Source organism: Aethalodelphis obliquidens, unplaced genomic scaffold (genome assembly GCF_003676395.1).
Source record: "Aethalodelphis obliquidens isolate GAN/ISIS:26980383/991018 unplaced genomic scaffold, ASM367639v1 scaffold71, whole genome shotgun sequence".
In the NCBI taxonomy this organism is placed as follows: domain Eukaryota; kingdom Metazoa; phylum Chordata; class Mammalia; order Artiodactyla; family Delphinidae; genus Aethalodelphis; species Aethalodelphis obliquidens.
In genome coordinates this window covers 3,653,319-3,674,051 of record NW_020838015.1, presented here as the reverse complement: position 1 = coordinate 3,674,051, position 20,733 = coordinate 3,653,319, and the positions used below count along the sequence as shown (strand labels likewise).

General features: G+C 37.8%; 1 protein-coding gene across 13 annotated transcripts in view; it reads left to right on the top strand.

Annotated features, from left to right (window-relative positions):
* CASK (calcium/calmodulin dependent serine protein kinase) overlaps window positions 1-20,733 on the top strand; it is a 388,474-nt gene that overhangs the window by 305,545 nt on the left and 62,196 nt on the right. For all 13 annotated transcript variants that reach the window (XM_027091498.1, XM_027091492.1, XM_027091494.1 and 10 more), the window contains exons 12-13: window positions 14,145-14,222; window positions 16,936-17,016. In XM_027091498.1, coding sequence (XP_026947299.1) covers window positions 14,145-14,222; window positions 16,936-17,016 — 159 coding nt within the window. The remainder of the gene's footprint in view (window positions 1-14,144; window positions 14,223-16,935; window positions 17,017-20,733) is intronic.

Here is a 20,733-nt window from a genome sequence, read left to right as displayed (position 1 = left end):
CTCTATGTATAGGATCATGTCATCTGCAAACAGTGACAGCTTTACTTCTTTTCCGGTTTGGATTCCTTTTATTTCTTTTTCTTCGCTGATTGCTGTGGCTAAAACTTCCAAAACTATGTCGAATAAGAGTGGTGAGAGTGGGCAACCTTGTCTTGTTCCTGATCTTAGTGGAAATGGTTTCAGTTTTTCACCATTGAGGATGATGTTGGCTGTGGGTTTGTCATATATGGCCTTTATTATATTGAGGAAAGTTCCCTCTATGCCTACTTTCTGGAGGGTTTTTATCATAAATGGGTGTTGAATTTTGTCGTAAGCTTTCTCTGCATCTATTGACCATGTAGTCTTAAAGAGTGAACTTCAGCAAATATGAAACCATCTGGGTAGTAGGGCAGTGGTGGTGGCCCTTGTGCTACCTGCCTCCTGGGGCTGGAGATTGAAGTACCCTGAAGCTTGCTGTGGATATGGGGGTCTCTCATTCCACTGTTTCTAACTGGATGGGCAAAAACTCCCATGTCTGTTTCCATCAGAGTATCGAAATATTAGTGTCAATAGGAAAGTATCACATGAAACAAAATTCCTGAAATAAAGAGAGCTAGAAATATTATATGTCCTAAATATCTTCAAAGTAGTTTTTCTTCATTCTTAATGTAATTATCAATAAACTTAAAGGAAAAAAATAAGCTACTAAGAATATGGTCATTTGTTACACAGCAATAGAAAAGTAATATAACTAGAAACAAAGCAAGGATTGTCCACTATTACCACTTCTATTCAACATTGTTATGGAGGTTCTGGCCAGTGCAGTAAAGCAAGAAAAAGAAATTCAAGGCATGCAGATTGGAAAAGAAGAAGTAAAACCATATTCTCACAGAGATATAGTCTTGCATGTAAAAAATCCTAAGGACACTACAAAAAAATCTACTAGAACTAATAGGCAAGTTTAGCAAGATTGCAGGATACCAGATCAACATACAAAAATTAACTGTACTTTTATATATAAGCAATGAATAATGTGAAAATAAAATTTTTAAAATATTCACAATACCATTGAAACAGGATAAAATACTTAGTTAATTAAACAAAAGAAGTATAGGACTCATACATTGAAAACTACAACTGTTGCTGAAAGAAAGTAAGGAAGATCTAAATAAATGGAGAGAGATAAAATGTTGGATTGGAGGATTCAATATTGTTAAGATGGAAGTTTTCTTCATATTGAGCTATAGATTCAATGCAGTCCTTATCAGCATCCCAGCAGAATTTTTTTAGTAGAAGTTGACAGTCTGATCCTACAATTTATATGGAAATGCCATAAACAATTTTGTAAAGAGAACAAAACTAGAGAACTGACTTCAAAGCTTGTTATAAAGCTACATTAATGAAAATAGTATGGTATTGGTGTAAGGATAGACATAAGGATCATAGCATTCAGAAATAAACCCTCATTCATGGCCAGCTGATTTTCAACAAAGGTGCCAGGGCAATTCAATGGGGAGGGGATAGTGTTTTTTTTAAACGTGGTGCAGGAACAATTGGTTATCCATATGCAAAGAAATAAACTTAGACCCTTACTTCACACCATTACACAAAGATTTCCACAAGATGGAAATTGTAAGCTTAAAACTATAAAATTTTTAGAAGAAAATATAAGGAGTAAATCTTCATTACCTTGGGTTAAGCAAAGCGTTCTAAGATACAACACAAGAGAACGCTTGAGGATGAAGAAAATATTCTAAAACTGGATTGAGGAGATGGTTGTACAGCTGTTATGAATTTACTGAAAGTCATCAAATTGTACACTTACAATGTGCAGACTGTACAGTTTATAAATGATACTCAGTAAAGCTTTTAAAAGTTAAAAAATGAGGGCTTCCCTGGTGGCACAGTGGTTGAGAGTCTGCCTGCCGATGCAGGGGACATGGGTTCGTGCCCCGGTCCGGGAAGATCCCACATGCCGCGGAGCAGCTAGGCCCATGAGCCATGGCCGCTGAGCCTGCGCGTCCGGAGCCTGTGCTCCGCAATGGGAGAGGCCACAACAGTGAGAGGCCCGCGTATCGGGGGAAAAAAAAAAAAAAAAGTTAAAAAATGAGAAGTAATGTATTTTTATTTTAAAAAATTTATTTTACCCTTTTTGCATTATTTTAAGGTAAAGCACTGTTGGAAGTTCCTTCCATGTGCTATGGGTTATAGTATACTGTGGATCATCCCAAAATATCATTTGTATGACACTATGACAGCAGTTTCCAGTGTCTCCTGGCATTGTCCCCGTGTCCTAACACCAATCTGGCAAAGCCAAGCTGCCTACTCTCTGCAGTGCCCAAAGCCCACTGAAGGGATCATCCCAGTAGATTTCACAGCATCATTACACTGATTTCCCCATCTCAACATTTAGCTTTATTGCTAAGAATTTACCTTTAAAATATAGCATTTTAAAGTTCATTGACTTTAAAATGCTAAATTTGTTTTTCTCTCCCAAGAACTGTTTTATTAACCAATGTGTGGTTGTGACTTGTGAAAGAAGTCCAAATTGTCTTTTTTTTTTAAAAAAACATTATGAATTACATAATTGTACGTATTTTTCAGTAAGGGAGGGGGCATCTTCGCAAAGCAACATGTTTTAGTTTATTCTTTTAGTTCATTTCTTCTATATTCAAATGCATAGTCATTTCCCCAAATTCACACCTTCGTGGCAGATTTTATGTGACATAATTTCCACTTTTTTTGGTCTCTTTACTGTGGTAAAATATACATAACATAAAATATACCACTTTAAGCATTTTTAAGTGTACCATTTGGTGGAATTAAGTACATTCACGTTGTTGTGCTACCATCACCACTATCCATCTCCAGAACTTTTTTCAGCTTCCCCAACTGAAACTGCACCCACTAAACAGCAACTCACCATTTCCTCCTCTCCTTAGCCCCTGGCAGCCACCATTCTACTTTCTGTCTCAAGGAATTTGACAACTGTAGGTTCCTCGTATAAGTGGGATCATACCTTATTTGTTCTTTTGTGACTAGCTTATTTCACCTAACATAATGTCCTCAGAGGTTCATCCATGTTGTAGTATGTATCAGGATTTCCTTCCTTTTAAAGACTGAAAAATAATCCATCTTATTTATGTACCACATTTTGTTTATCCATTCATCCAATATCAGTGTTTTATGGTAGACAGTTATATACTAGGAAAAGCCAAATTCTCCAAATAAAACTATCCAGTAGTAGGGAATTCAGCCTTAGTTTCATCCCCAGGCAGTTGCTCTATCTGGTCTCCTATGATACACATCTTTGTGAAAGGAATGTGTGATTTTCACTGAAACTATTATTAACTACAGCGGTCCCTCTCATTCCCTTATTTGTTCAGGTGAATTACTTCTTAAAACAGTGATTGGAGTTTCCTCTAAAATACCAAGAATCAGCTTGTTCCCAGTACCAGTGTTTCCCACTGAGTGCCCTTCTCTTTTTATAGCACCATAGTCAACTTTACTGGAAGGCAGAGGAATGTTCGAAAAGCCTTCCAAGTGCAGCAAGCTCTGATTCTTCTTCATGCTATTCTCAAGGAAAGGGGGGGTTCCCCCCAGAAAAGAAGGTGATATGCTCAGTTGAAGAATGTTCGATGGGGTTGGCTTGCAGCATTCACATCCAAGAACATAGTTGCTTTCTTCTCTTTGTGGTCCTTCAAACATTATTTCATAAAACCACTTCTGCCAAACTGTCTTTTGTTCTCTTTTAACTTTCCACAACAGAAATTCATTTTTGCTACTTGTACAGATGCTTGTAGCTTTGCTACAGCTACTTGTACAAATGCTTGCTGTTTGTTTATACAAAATAATTCATACCCTAAGTCAAAACTTATTGAATTGCCTCAGTAACTGCATATCATATGACACACCTAATGTAAATGTTTTCTTTTAAAGTGGCAAATTAATAATAGGATATTCATTTACTGTAAATATTATTTAACTATTAATGTAGATGCTTCAGAAGATCACCTTAGGAAATGAGGTTTTAACACTTTTTAAAATTTTTAGTGGTTTTTTTTAAATGGAAAAGAAATTTATATCACAATGAAATTTCTCACACTTGGGAAAACTCTTAGATCTAGTATTCAAATGTGCCCTATTTCATAAGATTTAATTTAAAGCAAAATAAAGCCTGCCTGTATCATCTAACTGGTTGTTTTTCCTCATGCTTTCTTTTGCTTGCTCAAGAATAGGCATTATGATTTGTTTCTTACAAGGCTTCATTTTAGAGTTATTTGCCAACTGAAAAAGGCCTAGAGAACAGTCAAGCCAGGTCATCTGAGGCCAGTGTTTAAGTTTCTCAGAAAGAGCTGCCAACTGACCAGAAATCCAGCACAGTGGCCTATGTTGTTAGGCCACCGACAGTCTTCTTAGATTGAACTGGGAGGTCAAGCAGGTCTTAATTTCTTGGATTCAAAAATAAATCCCTGTAAGAGCTATGTTCTAATGGGATTGAAACAAAAGCAGCTCTGTACACAGAGAAGTAAAACCTAAACCAAACAAGGGCCTCCTTAGGGTTACTTTTGCTGTCAAGATCCAACATATTTTGCAACCCTTTCAGGAAATCTTAAAATGGCCCAGATATACTGATTTTTAATTTCCTATTTGCCGTCAGAAGAAAACTTTCGTAATGGATTTAGGTAGAGTAGTATATTACTAGGCCAGCTGAGCCCCTTCTTAAGACTTGAAAGGATATATACCCCATCATGATTTTCTAAAACTTGATCTAAGCTAGCATTTCACTGCTATACTCTTAGGTTAACGCTTTCCTGGGACGTCTAACCGAACGGCTTCCAGAAACATTCTTATTGGCCACTAAGTACAGTATACAGTCCATCGGATATCCATTTCTAACTCGCGTTACCCAGTATGAACTGGGCCATAGTATTGGTAGCAGCCCTGAACCTTTCTCTAGGAAAAATCTAAATTCCAAGTTGAGACTCCTGCTACTTTATTATCATCACTAGATTTGTGAATTTGATATACTTCTTTTTTAGGTGAGAAACAAATTTAGTTTAAGATTTATAAAATTTAGCTATTTCCATGTTTTCTGAACTTCTAGAGGGAAAGTTAGCACATAGTACAAATTGTAAAGGATAATGTACAAATAATGAAAGTACACTCTTCAAATGAATGGAGTACATTATCTCCATTCAGATGGAGAGTCATCTGCGTGACTAATGTTTGAGTGCTTTCTTCAATTATTTTAATTGAATTGATTTTTAGAAATTTTACAGAATATAAATTTTTAGGCAAAACAATTTTTAGCGCTGATAGAATAGGCATTTTTTATCCTGTAAGAGAATGATGCCCTAGGTGATTTAATTTCTTTTTCTAAATCATAATATCCCAATGGTGCATAATAGTTCTTAGATTTGTAAGATTGGACAGGTTATATAAGTTCTTCTCAAAGTTTAATTATAGTTCCTTAAATATTTAAAAATGCCATTTTAAATTTTGTAGTGTGTTTTTTTCACACTTAATGTTTCCCATCACACAGTCTTTAAACCACTGTTAAATATACTGCTCTTTTCCAAGTTTGGAGTATGTCATTTTTTTTAATTGAAGTATAGTTGCCATATAATATTATATGTTATAGGTATACAATTAGTGATTCACAATTCTTAAAGGTTATACTCCATAGTTATTATAAAGTACTGCCTATATTCCCTGTGTTGTACAATATGTCCTTATAGCTTATTTGTACCTCTTAATCATCTTCCCCTATATTGCCCCTCTCCCCCTTCCCTCTCCCCACTGGTAATCACCAGTTTCTCCTCTATCTCTGTGTGTCTATTTCTTTTTTGTTATATTCACTAGTTTGTTTTACTTTTTATTTTATTTTTATTTATTTATTTATTTATTTATTTATTTATTTATTTATTTATGTTTGGCTGCGTCGGGTCTTTGTTGCTGCCTGCGGGCTTTCTCTAGTTGCGGCGAGTGGGGTCTACTTTTCATTGCGGTGCGTGGACTTCTCACTGCTGTGGCTTCTCTCGTTGCGGAGCACGGGCTCTAGAGCGCAGGCTCAGTAGTTGTGGCACACGGGCTTAGTTGCTCCGCATCATGTGGGATCTTCCCAGACCAGGGCTTGAACCCGTGTCCCCTGCATTTGCAGGTGGATTCATAACCACTGCGCCACCTGGGAAGCCCCTGTTTTATTTTTTAGATTCCACCTATAAGTGATATCATACAGTATTTGTCTTTCTCTGACTTATTTCACTTAGCATAATGCCCTCCATTTCCATCCATGTTGCTGCTATGAATATTGGGGTGCATGTAGCTTTTCCAATGAGTGTTTTTGTTTCTTTTAGATATATACCCAGGAATGGAATTGTTGGGTCATGTCATATGGTAGTTGTTATTTTTAGTTTTTTGAGAAACCTCCATACTGTTTTCCACAGTGGCTGCACCAATTTACATCCCCACCAACGGTATATGAGGGTTCCCTTTTCTCCACATCCTCGCCAACACTTGTTATTTCTTATCTTTTTGATGACAGCCATTCTGACAGGTGTGAGGTGATACCTCATTGTGGTTCTTATTTGCATTTCCCTGATGATTAGTGATTCTGAGTATCTTTTCGTGTGCCGTTGGTCGTCTGCATTCCCTCTTTGGAAAAATGAAATGTCTATTCAGTTCTTCTGCCCATTTTTTAATTGAGTTGTGTTTTTGTTTGTTTGTTTGCTTGCTTTTGCTGTTGAATTGTGTGAGCTATTTATAAATGTTGGATATTAGCCCCTTATCAGTCATATCATTTGCAAATATTTTATCCCATTCAGTAGGTTGTCTTTTCATTTTGTGACTATGTCATGTTTAATGACACTAAAGATTGTTGAAAGGGCATTTCTATATTTTTACCCTAAAGACAGTAAGTTTATATATAAGCTTGAGCAGGAAAGATAGATTTTTAGATCTCAAAAGATTTTCTCTGATCTGTGGCTTCAGAAAACTGGCTCCAGTGCAGTAGTTGAATATCAGTTCCTTATATTTTAGTATTAAATCACCTTTCCCTAACATTTTTCCAGATTTCAAATGTATTTTTTAAAATACTGTTGGATATCAATAGCTGATCTGCTGGGTTCACTGAAAAGATGTGATACTGGAACTTTGTTCCTAATCACCCAGCTTCTTCACAGCAACTGTAAGGAAATTCTTAATACGATAGTCTATGTTTCCAGAGCAAGTCATTTCAATTCCCAGTATTGTTGTGCAATATAAACTTGTGAACACTGTTATTATCTTTTACTAGGATCACAGACACATTTCATTACATACTTTGCAGCTAAATTTTTATGTAATGAGCACCTAACATTACAAATGTCACAAAACTCCCAGAATCCATCAACTTATTTTAGATAGAGTTTAAACAGTCTCTCTAGCAGTAAATATATATATTTTTTTTTTTTTTTTTTTTGCGGTACGCGGGCCTCTCACCGTTGTGGTCTCTCCCATTGCGGAGCACAGGCTCCGGACACCCAGGCTCAGCGGCCATGGCTCACGGGCCCAGCCGCCCCGCGGCACGTGGGATCTTCCTGGACCGGGGCACGAACCCGCGTCCCCTGCATCGGCAGGCGGACTCTGCGCCACCAATGGAAGCCCGCAGCTAAATATTTGACTCTTGAAAACTTTAATTCTTTTCCAGCAGGGAGCTTCTTTGGTATCTTTGATTTAGGTGGTAAGATGATGGTTGTTAATATACTTCTGTGTTCCCAGCAACTGTACAAACCCATTCATTATTTGGCTCATGTCTGTAGCCTAGTTGCAAAAGTTATAATCTTTCTCAACTAAGTACATTCTGGTCCTTAGATTTGGTTTTCTCTGTGCTAGGAAGTTAGTGGGACACATAACCCAGTGATAGTAATTTTATAGGTTCTCCACCAACTACTCCGTTTTAAATGTTGATATTGCTAAGTGCTGCATATAAACTGTGAGCAAAACAAAGATTTCTATTTGAGGATAAAAATCAGAAGAAAGTGAGGTACGATGGAGTATGGTAAAAAAAAAAAAAAAAGAAACTTGATTTAGTGTTTTGAATGTAAATTAAAAATGACATTAACTTGTTAACTTATGTTTAAAAGTACAATCTCAGGAGAGTTCAGTTTAATATTACCACCAACTTTATTCTGCTTTATTTAAAACAACCCATCCCAAATATAGAATGTGGCCTTTTAACAGAACTGTGCTTTTCTACTCCTTAAGACAGAAAGATTAAGCATGTCCATGTAGCCGTGTGGAGTCATATCTGACCCAGCGCCAGAGACTGGCAGTGAGCAGGCCTGTCTGTGAGTGAGACAGCGTGAAAGAGTCTGTTCCCCTTGCAGCTGTTCACATTTCCTCGTTTTGCCTTGGGCTCTGTGTGTGTGTGTGTGTGTGTGTGTGTGTGTGTGTGTGTGTTTTAATAAAAAGTGCTGAACTTGGGTAACTATAATTTCATTAGAAAGAGAAAACAAACAGTAATACATACAGTCATTCTTGTTTTCTCTCCAGGAATGATTTATTAACAGTCTTCCCTCCCTCTACCTCACCCTCTACACCTCAGCTTTACAAATACACTTGAAATCTTCAGATGGCAGGAAAGCAAACAACAAGCGGAAATATATTTTGTCATTTCAGTTCGCCTTGAATTTGAGCTTCTAGAGCAAGTGTTGGCAACTACAGCTGTCAGGTCAAATCCAGCCAGCTACTTGCTTTTGTAAATAAAGTTTTATTGGAACCCAGCCATGCCCATTCATTTATGGACTATTAATGGCTGCCTTCACATACATAGCAAGGTTGAGTGGCTGTGACAGAGTCCATATGGCCCACAAAGCCTGAAATGTTTATCATCTAGCCAGGCAAGGATTAGGATTCTAACATTCTTTAATAGGGCAAGGCTTGTAGTTGATTGCCTAATGTCTTTCAAATCACATTTAAGGACTTCCCTGGTGGCACAGTGGTTTAGAATCTGCCTGCCAATGCAGGGGACACGGGTTCGAGCCCTGGTCCGGGAAGATCCCACATGCCACGGAGCAACTAAGCCCACGTGCCACAACTACTGAGCCTGCACTCTAGAGCCCACGAGCCACAATCACTGAGCCCACGAGCCACAGCTACTGCAGCCCGTGTGCCTAGAGCCCATGCTCCGCAACCAGAGAAGCCACTGCAGTGAGAAGCCCGCACACCGCAACGGAGTAGCCCCTGCTCGCCACAACTAGAGAAAAGCCCATGCACAGCAATGGAGGCCCAACGCAGCCAAAAATAAATAAATTCATTTATTTTTTTTTAAATCACATTTAGTTAGTTTTTTTCCCTACAGCCTATAAATGGCATTTTCTACAGTTCTTTTCCCGAATATTTGCTGAAGGTGTATCCCTGGCATGAGACCATGTTACTGAATTCTAATACAAGCCAAGGTACTCTGGTATGAGAGAAAGGACAGCACGTATCAGGAAGCCAGTCTAGTCCCTCCTACTCTGGCTGCAGGACCCCGAGTGCATCCCTTCATGTCACTGGTCATCAGCTCTCTCCTTCTTAAAGTGGAGGAATTGAATCATGTTGATATCTAAGATCTCTTTTACCTTGAAAATTTTTTGAAGTCAGACTTGAAACATAGGGGAAAAAAGAATTAAATGTGGTCAAACTGTATTTATTAATTTTGAGGGAAAGTTTTTAACTGTGCAAGCAGGACAGAAGATACTGTGAAACCTGGTTCCTAAAGAAACAAGGTAAAATAAGTATTCCTACTCTGTTTATTTTTATATTACTCTGATTTTTAAAAAATATATCTATTTACAGTTCCTGTGTACCATTTAAATACTCATTTTTTTTAAGAAACATTTATTAAACATCTACTATGTACTCAGCCTCATGCTACGTGCCGTTACTGAATGTCAAAGGACTCAAGAGTCTGATCATGGAAAAGAGAAAGAACCACTTAAACAGCATGTTCTGTACTCGTGTCCCTCAGGCAGCCAGTGCCCAGTGCTGTTAATGCCCGGGGTGTGGCAGGTATCCAGATGTTGTCTCTGTCCTGGGTTGCTCCTGCATCATCATGTACTCTGCAGCTGGCCTCAGCAGCACTCTCAGCTCCTGCCTTCAGCTGTGACCCCACGGCCACTCCTGGGTCCCCTTGCTCTGTGCAGACAACCCTCTTGGTCAGGGTTCCGCCAAGATGGCTCCAGCCAGGTTACATTCTGAGGCAGCTCCTTGACTCATGGGAAACACACAGTCTTGCCATAAAATACACTCCAAGTGTGGGCTGCCCTGCTGTTGGCCTCCCACCCTGCCATCAACCAGGAAAGAGGCTCTTTTCACTTGAGACCCCAAACGCCACATGTCAAGCCACTCCGAAGACTCTCACACAGCGCTCTTCTGGGTGCACCAAGATGGACCTTGTAAATTGCTGCAACTCAGCAAGCATCCCTGCAGAGCATGAGACAGTGAGCTCTCCTTGCTGGCACCTCTGCTTTGTGTACATGGGTCTTTTGGAGCATCTACCATCCTTCACTTTGCATGAGGGAAGAAGCAACTCCCTTTCCTTTCCTCCCCAACAGGAAGGAGAAGGGAAAATCAGATGCTTCCTTGCCTCAGTCCTTTAGCTTCTACAGATTCCAAGCATCTGTCACTATAGGCAGAATGGGGTGCTAGGGTGAGCATGGAAGGACCATTTTAGCTACCTTTCAGCAAGCCCTGGAAGGATGGTCTGGCAGCTTCCTAGCAGACCACTTACTTCCTATTGGCCTTAGCTCTGGGCTTTAGCTGAAAGTCCAAGACAGCAGGCCAAGTCCCAAAGTCACATCATTCTAATAATTCTTTGTATATGATAGAAGGGGGACGGGCAATAAACGGTGGTAAAGGAGGAGAAACTGCAGCCTTCCTTTGTTCTCAAAACTCAACCACCTCTCACTTGCCTCCAGACCTTGGGAAAACTCCACCTGAATTTGAACTTTGAGTCCTGAATAGCATCTCCTAGGCAGCATAGAATATGAAGATGACCCATAAGAATGAGAAGTTGAAAAGCTGCATACTCCTGACGACTGTTTTAAAACAATTAAACGTTACATTGCATTCAAAATTTCCTCTGTTGATGACTTTTTACTTACATACTTTGCCATATCTCTCAAACAGTTTGTATTTGTTATGGGTATCCCTAAAATATTTTGAATCCCTAAGGCAAAGATAGAGTCACAGAAATAGGGGGCAGGGGAATGAAGGTTGGCATGTCATGGATACACATCCAGATAGTCCCCAACTTGGGACTGCTCACTGAGATATTTCCTAGTTGATATTGCTGGGGACCAAAGTACTCTCAGGTCCTCAGGGGGATCAAGCTGGCATATGTTCCTGGGCCTTTGGTTATACATGTCTTTGGAATTTGTGACTTCTTTGAGCATAGCAACTATCATCTTTTTCCTCTCCATAACCGCAGTGAATAGAACCCACTGCCTAGTACATGGTAGGACCTCAGTAAATATTAGATGGATATATGGGTCAACAAGGGGTCACTTCTTCCCACTGATGGTGAAAGTAAGCCCCTTCCCTGTCCCTTCCTGCCTCAGTTCTTAATTACTCTTTTGGTTAATGAGCAGGCAGTTGAAATTCACCATCTATTCTTAACCACATGGACACCATCCACTCCATCCAATGCCTGCCTTGACCGCTCCAGTCCTGCACTTTCCTAGGAGTTGGAGGGGCAGAGCCCAGTGTCCCCACCTCAAGTAGAAGGTCCCTTCATTTAATTCCTTCCTACTGTATCTGCCTTTCATATTAAGCATCTCACCTCCCCCTCATCCCACCACTAGTTCCACTGAACTTTGGGTGAATGTGTGATTAGTTGGATCGGGCAAAACCAAAGGAGCAGAGGGAAATTTGGTCTGAGCACTTTCCTTGGATCAGGGCCTTATCTGCATGCCACCTGTGAAGTTGTTGTAAAGCTAGAACGTTAGTTCTCACTTTGCTACTCCCTGCCTTAGTTTCCTCATCTGTAAAGTGGGAGTAGTAGGGATATCAACATTACAAGGTTGTCTGAGGTTAAATGAGGGAATATATATTAAGAACTCTGACTAGTAACTAGCATCCACTAAGTGCTCAATAAAAGTAACAATTATCATTGTTGTTAGTATTTGTACTACTACAACTATTCTCAAAAGTTGGTACTGGGCATAAGATTTACAAATATCTAAGGAGTTTATTAAAGCACAGATTTCTGGATCCCCATTTCAAATTCTGATTCAGTAGATCTGCAGTGGGGCCCAGAAATCTGTACATTTAAGTAACTACTCCAGCTGATTCTGCTACAAGTCCTCAAGAAACCACACTGATATAAGACCTAGGGAACCGTACTTGGCATCATAAGACCAAGCCAAAAATAAAAGGTCTCTAGTAATAGAGTGAGAGCAATTCTGGGAGCTTGGAATTTTTGTTGCTTTGTGAGTTAAAACTAATGTGCATTTATTAAATGTTTAAATAGAAGCTAATCCTAATCATGGTTGAAAATTTTGAAAGTAGCATTAGTAATAGTCCTTGTTCAAGAAAAAGGCAAAACTTTTTGTGGTGAAATTAGGCATTATAAAGACATTATAAATGATAGTGCCGTCAACTTGTAAAGCCTCAAATTAAATTTGCTTTCTTTTTCCCAAACAGCATTTCAGAGTTTTAAAAATCTTTTTAATTATCCATGTAGGTTTTTTATTTTGTTTGATTATTAATATTATGACATGTCAGGTGATGGCTATATCTATTTTTTAAGTGTTAGGTATTTTAATTGTGTTTTTTTAACTTATGATTCCTTACTTTTGGGGGGTTGGGTTTTTCCCCCTCCTACTTTTTATTGCATGTGTACAGTATTTCATTTATCTCTATAGACTAGTCTGGGAACCTACACTGCATATACCATTATTTCTATGGAAAAATATATTCGGTGGTTCCAAATGTCAAAATTTACAATCTTTAGAGATGGAAGTCATTCAGAGGATGGAGACTGCCCATGTGTATTCTACAGGGATTCGAGCAAACTTTTATAAACAAGCCACATATCACTAGTTCCCTAAGTGTTAATATAATATTTTAAATAGAGCGAATTTTACTAGCCTACTTATACTATTTATTTAACCTCTAATTTAGTAGTACTTTCTTAATGCCGCCATTTTAAAATGGTCACTGCTCTATCTTCACATTGCTATCATTAGGCTTTATTTATTTATTTGTCTGCCTATTAATCACTAGGAATTTTTATGTATGGTGTGGCCCAAACATTTACAAGTCGTAAAGCTTTATTCTGCATCAGTATAAACAAGTGTAACTGTAATCTGAAGAATATTATGGTATGTGACCTCTCCACTAGCACTGCTGGGCATAGTAGGGAAGGAAAAAAGAACAGAACCAAAACCAACCCCCAAAACCCCCCACCTATTTTAGAGAAGTTAGGAAATAGAAGTGGCTGGCTAGCCAAGACCATTTTAAACTTTTCACTTTTCAAAGCAGACTGCTGAATGAGATGTTTTGTCTGAAGTAGAAATTAATACTTTAATTGCACTTCTACACTACAGAGATTTTTCTCTAAAGAATTTTCTTCAGAAAGTTAAATTTTGGATCATTTAGATTTGCGGAGTTTTTAAAGTATAGACTCTTTTCAGCTTCTTCCCATACTCTGTGAATTTACAAATTAAAAAGGAAAAAGGTTTATGTCCTTGATTTCTTGCTGAAGGATGCCAGCACTGATACTATTAATGAACAGCCCTAGTAAAACAAGTATAAACCTTTCGTGAGAGCATTCCTTCCTAGAAGGAGTTGGGTTTACCCTCTCCCAAGATTTAGATTGCTGTGAAAATTCCTTCAGATGTGTCTTGGCCAGAAAGCATTCTTTCATTTTACTCTGTATTCATCTTATTAAATGTTGCTTCTATCAGAGGGAAAAAATTCTGTGATTACTGAAATATTGATGATTTTTAAAAAGATACGCATAGCACTCATCCCAACAAGTTTCATTTGAATGAATAAGACATTAACAAGAAGATCCCACTAAAATCATCAGCCTGCCTCTTTAAGGGGAAAATATTGTTTAGTGAAATAATAAATATGAAGCTCTGAATTTATCAAAGAATTATGCATGTTGATTGGATTTTCTCCTTTGCTTTTAGCTATATGACAAAATTAACACAAAATCTTCACCGCAAATCAGGAATCCTCCGAGTGATGCAGTACAGAGAGCCAAAGAGGTAAGCGATATATATTTTGTCAATGTATTTGGGTGTCATATTTGGTATGAAAACGTTTCTGCTGCACAGTAAGAGGCAGCTTCCCTGAAGTCACAGTTAGACCATTATACTCAGATTTAGTATTTCTAAGTTTATCACTGAGCATTTACATACAGAAAAGAAAAAAAAATCTCGGCAGCAACATTGCCTAGATTTCTAGTTCTGGTATGTAAACTTGAACAATTTTACTTCTCTTTTTTAAAAAAAAGAAAAAGTTATTTTACCACTCTTGGTGGAAATCGACATGCTATGAAAGTTTGAGTTGCTTTTTTAAGGTGGTAATTTTTGAAAGTTAATTGAATGTTTATAACAGCTAAGTTCAGAGAGAAGTCATTTTTATAAATTACTGGTTAGTGTACATCTTTCACAAAATTTTAACTTTTTTATTATAGAAACATCACACTGCAGAAAGTTTGGAAAGTAAAAAGTCATCTATAATCCCATCACCCTAACATAGTAATTTTCATTTTTGCATATCCTTTTCTAATCACTATCCATTTACATATAAATTTTTATGTGTTACAATCAAAATATATCTTTCTTTTAACCTAACCTAATATAATAAGCATTTTTCCATGTTTCTGCTAGGTCTTCGTAAATAAGTTCTCATGATGGCATAATTTTTCTCTGCTGTTACTAAATTATAATGAATTATAAATGCCTCCACTGTTAGATACCTAGTGGGTTTTTTTAATCACTTTTTGATATCATAAAAGTCTTTATACAAATAAATATTTTCCTTTGAAAAGATATTTTATTTTTATTTATTTATTCATTTATTTATTTTTGGCTGTGTTGGGTCTTCGTTGCTGTGCGGGCTTTCTCTAGTTGCGGTGAGCGGGGGCTACTCTTCGTTGCAGTGCGCGGGCTTCTCATTGCAGTGGCTTCTCTTGTTGCGGAGCATGGGCTGTAGGCAGATGAGCTTCAGTAGTTGTGGCTTGTGGGCTTCAGTAGTTGTGGCTCGCAGGCTTCAGTAGTTGTGGCTCGCAGGCTCTAGAGTGCAGGCTCAGTAGTTGTAGCGCACGAGCTTAGTTGCTTCACGGCATGTGGTGTCTTCCTGGCCCAGGGCTCGAACCTGTGTTCCCTGCATTGGCAGATGGATTCTTAACCACTGAGCCACCAGCGAAGCCCAGAAAAATATTTTATAAAGTAAAATTACTAAGTGAAAGAATATGAAAGACATAATTCCTTCCCTATCAGATTTTAAACACAAGACCTGTACTGGAAAACATATATTCACTGAGAACCAAGTCCAAGGTTGTGGAAGCCGCTAGGCCTGCCCACCTGGTCAGGGCAGCAGTCAGGAGAGGTTCTGTCTGCATTAGGGACCACACCTCAGTGTTTAAAATCATAGGCTGTGAGAGTAGCAGGGGACCAGAGAGAGTATATTGTTTCATCTTTTGTTTCACTGGTTTAGAAACTCAAAGCAGAAAATACACCAAAGGAGAATTGGCTTATCATCATTAAACAATATGAATTAACAGCATAACCAGCACTTGTTAAGAGTACATTTTTCTAATTGGGGTATAGTTGTTTTACAGGAGTACATTTAGATAAGAAGGAAACCTTATAGTTTTTGTTTGTTTGTTTGTTCTTCTCTGAGGAGGTGGTTGAGTAGCACTGGCTGAGATCTAAGCCTTAGGCTAAGTGACCTCAAAACATTCCTTCCTGGCCAGTATTAAGATTCTCAAAGGCAAGTCAAGAGATTCCTACTCGGTACATGACTTGTGTACCCCTGACATCCAATCCTGCTGAAGCAATCCTCGATTGGCTCAATTTTTAGGATTGAGAGCAATGTGTATAACCACTCTGAGTCCAACTATGTACACTTGGAACTGTAGTAGTATGTTTACTCTGAAAAGGAACAGAAGCCTTCCCCTGGGCTCATGTCACATAATCAAATTTTAAATGGGTAAACTCCATCCTAGTGGTAAGGGATAACTTTTGAAGAACAATTTCATTTGAAAACAACCGTTTAAACCTATATAGAGAAAATGTTAACAACTAATTCGTGAAGAAAATGTGAGTGAAAAGAGAAAAGTTTTTGATTGTGTGTCTTATTTTTAAATTATTCTCTTGGGTTCCCTGGCAATTAATTCTAGGAACCATTGCCGAGATGTGGTGAATGTGAGGAGATGAGTGTGGAGAATCACATTGATTCTCTCAGGCTACAAGGAAAAGTACTCAAGTGTTTTCTCTTCTTTAAATTGTTTTTATTTGAGCCTTTGTCATTTTAATCTTTCTGAAAGGAACTGACAGTCTTGTTAATATGAAAGAAAGCTGTTACCAACTTTTATTACAGATTCATCTTGATGGTGAGTTTGGAAAAAGATTTGCAGAGATTATTTTCCCATTAAGTTTAATTAAGTTACTTATACCTGTAATAAATATGTACTACAGACTTGTCATTTTGTTTTGTATTTTTCAGTAATCTTTTGAGTTATAGTTGGGTAATGAAGGCAGAGACTATTACAGCAATTTGTTTTATTTTTTATTACCACAAATGTAGCTGTTTTATATATTAATAACCTTTGAATAAAATGATGAATTTTTTCCCAAAATAATTATTTTGCCTGCCATACAAATCCATTCATAATTTTTAATTTAAAAGAATTCTATATTTTCTAAATCTAGCATCCTCATTATACTATTGAATATCTTGCTTATTTTTTAGGTATTGGAAGAAATTTCATGTTACCCTGAGAATAACGATGCAAAGGAACTAAAGCGTATTTTAACACAACCTCATTTCATGGTAAGTAACAATTAAACTTCCATAGAAATAAAACCTCACTTTCAAAAGAAGTTTTTACTAATCCTTATGAAATACAGCTATCTTCATCAAATGTGCTTTTAGCCGTATAATATCAGATGGTTAAGATTACAATGCCAGATAATACCAGATGCACTAAAACTTTTTGTTGTTGTTTACTTTGTGTCATAGTTGTAAAGATGCTGTTTGCCAGCCTCATGGAGTTGGAATAAGAATTAAGTAGATGATAGGGAGGGTGGAAGGGAGGGAGACGCAAGAGGGAAGACATATGGGAACATATGTATATGTATAACTGATTCACTTTGTTATAAAGCAGAAACTAACACACCATTGTAAAGCAATTATACCCCAATAAAGATGTTAAAAAAAAAAAGAATTAAGTAGATGATACATCTGCTGTGCTTAGCACAGTGCCTGATATATGCTTGATGCCTAATAAATGTTAGCTAATGAATATTATTAGTTACTCCATAGTATCTGTCATGTGTAGGGCACATAGTAAGTTCTCAGTAAAACACTGAGTAGATTAGGAACTTGCCCGTTTGCAGGTAGGTTAGCCCCACCTCAACTGACTGTTCTGTGCAGTGTGTTTTCCGTAGATAGAAGCCTGTATGTTTTGGACAGACATGTCTGTCTATAAACTGATAAGTAACCTCAGCTCAATTCTGAGAATGATGTAGGACCATTTGATACCAATAGATCTTTCAGATTTGAAGTAAGCTAAATAAATTAATATACACCCAAATAAAATCCTTTTTTTAAGGTTAAGGTTTTTTTCAAAACCATTAAAGCTCAGACAGCCCCATCTCTCACAACTTACCTACCTTCAAAGCCTTGGTTTATTTTGCTTTCCTGACATCAGAGAGAAATTAATATGTGCACTGCTATTAGTAAACATTTTCAGAAATAATAAATAGTTCTTGTAATTTCTGAACACCCAGCTAGGTACTTAAAAGACATTTTCATTTACTCATCAAATATGTAAATGCCTACTATATGCCAGGCACTGTGCTGGGCACTAAGGATAGTGGTGAATAGGACAAACGAACTTCCATTCTAGGTGAGACGTGGATAGGTGAGCTAGAGACAGACAGTGAGCAAGTAAAACAAACAATATAACTTCATATAGTGATAATAACTATGAAAAACAAAAGGATAATGGGGCAGAGATGATAGTAAAGTGGAAGCTACTTCAGATAGTCAGGGGAAAGCCCCTCTGAGGAGCCAACATGTGGGCTGAGACTTGTTATATGAAAGAACAAACTTTCTGAATGTCCAAGCATGGGGAAGAGCAAATGCAAAGGCCCAGAGGCAGGAAAGAGTTTTGTAGGGTCAAAGTACAGAAGTAAGGCCATTGTGGCTGGGATATAGTAAACAAGGGAGAGGGTGGTACAAGAAGAGCTGGAGAGGGTGGCAGAGGCCAGACCACATAGGGCCTTCCAGACCATGGTAAGGAGTCTGGATTTTCTCCTGATTGCAGTAGGATGACACTGAGTGATTGCAAGCAGGAAAATATTGTTAGAACTGTGCTTTAGAGATTGCTGGGGTTGTTGTGTAGAGAATGGACTATAGTGGGGTTAAGAGTTTAAAAAGGGAGACCAATTAGGAGGCTGTTGTGAGGTGGTAGAGGCTTGAAGAAGGACGGGGCTGGTGGAAAATGAGCAAATTGGGATTCTACTTTAGAGATGGTTAGACATGACAGGACTTGCTGATGGCTGGGATGTGAAGTGATGTGATTAACTCCATTTTACAGTTCAGAGAGGAAACCACACCTTAGAAAGGCAAAGGGGCTTGCTTTAGGTCACCCACCTAGTAAGTGGCCTCATTGAGGTTCAAAACCCAGATCTTACTGGCTCCAAAGCCTGTGCTCTTAAATGTGGGTTGACTTGTAATGAGTATCGATTTTCCTACAAACTTAATTTGAACTCATTGGTCATTCCCAAATAAGCATATGTTTGGATAATGTCCCATGTGGCAAATATAATTCCAAGCTATATATACTGTGTTAAACTTTTAAATGCTGGAGGTTTCTATCTTATAAGCATTTTAAGATCATGTGGACACAGTGGGGGAAGGAGAGGGTGAGATGAATTGGGAGATTAGGATTGACATATATACACTACCATGCGTAAAATAGATAGCTAGTGGGAACGTGCTATAAAGCCCAGGAAGTTCAGCTCCATGCTCTGTGACGACCTAGATGGGTGGGATTGGTGGGGAGGGAGGTCCAAGAGGGAGGGGATATATGTATACATATAGCTGATTCACTTCACTGTACAGCAGAAACTAATACAACATTGGAAAGCAATTATACTCCAGTAAAAAAAAAAAAAAAAAAAATTTTTAAAGAAAGATCATGGTTTCAAAATCTGGTATTTTTAAAGAAATATTAATAGCTAAAGGAAAATATTTTAATGCTTATAATTTTTATTATACCAAGGTTTGGGAGTTATTCTTAGCATATTTATAATTTTATACTTATTTCTTCAATTATCTTTTTCTTTGCTTTCTGATCATTAAAATGAGGATTTAATATTGGATTACCTTATACTTAAAAATACAGATACTTATAAATATTTACAGTAATTAAGAGTAAAACAGTGTAGATTTAATTTTTTTTAATGTGTACTCTAGAGGTCATGATAAAAAATATTATTACACTATCCTTCAGTTACTCCATTTGAAAGACTTATTTTTAAAAAAAGAACAGATCCTTTGCTTATTGCAGTTGTAAAATATAAAACATTAAGGGTAAAGACAATATAAACAGAATAGAATGTCAGTGCTTTAACTTTTTCCTCTAAAATTTTCTGTTCTAGATCCTATTTTTTAAAAGCAAATTTGTATCCTACTTTCCCAAATAACAAGATGGTTAAAAATCGCCTTAGGTTGATATGAAAGCTTCATTATTAAGTGATTAATTTTATGACTTGTAGTTGTAATTCAGAAGCCAGAGGAACCACTTTCAAACCTAAAATTCGTATTTTTTCCTATACATTTTATTTTTTGGTTTTTGTTTTTTTTGGCTGCATTGTGTCTTCGTTGCTGCGCACGGGCTTTCTCTAGTTGCGGCAAGCGGGGGCTACTCTTCGTTGCGGTGCAAGGGCTTCTCACTGCAGTGGCACTGCAGTGGCACTGCAGTGGCAAAGCACGGGCTCTAGGCACATGGGCTTCAGTAGCTGTAGCACGCAGGCTCAGTAGTTGTGGGGTGCAGGCTCTAGAGCTCAGGCTCAGTAGTTGTGGCGCACGGGCTTAGTTGCTCCGTGGCATGTGGGATCCTCCCGGACCAGGAATCGAACCCTTGTCCCCGACCTTGGCAGGCGGATTCTCAACCACTACACCACCAGGGAAGTCCCTTTCCTATAAATTTTAAATGAATTTTTCCCACTTTGGTCTGAAGTTCTTAGTTGTCTTGTCCACGTCCTTTTTACATACATATGGAAGTATTTCCTATTACTTCCATATGTAATATGTAATGATTCTTCTTATGTAATTAAAAATAATAGCTGTTTCAGCTTAGGAACAATTGCTGAATCATACCTCATGACATACTTGAAGAAAAATATTCAAACTCTGATTTCCTTATTTTTTATTTGGCATACTCTTTTAATGGCCTTTTTTTTAACAATCTGTAAGTGACCCCTTTTTTTCTGTTTGCATATGCATTGGATTAAGTTTCATTTTGTGGTAGCAGTCTTT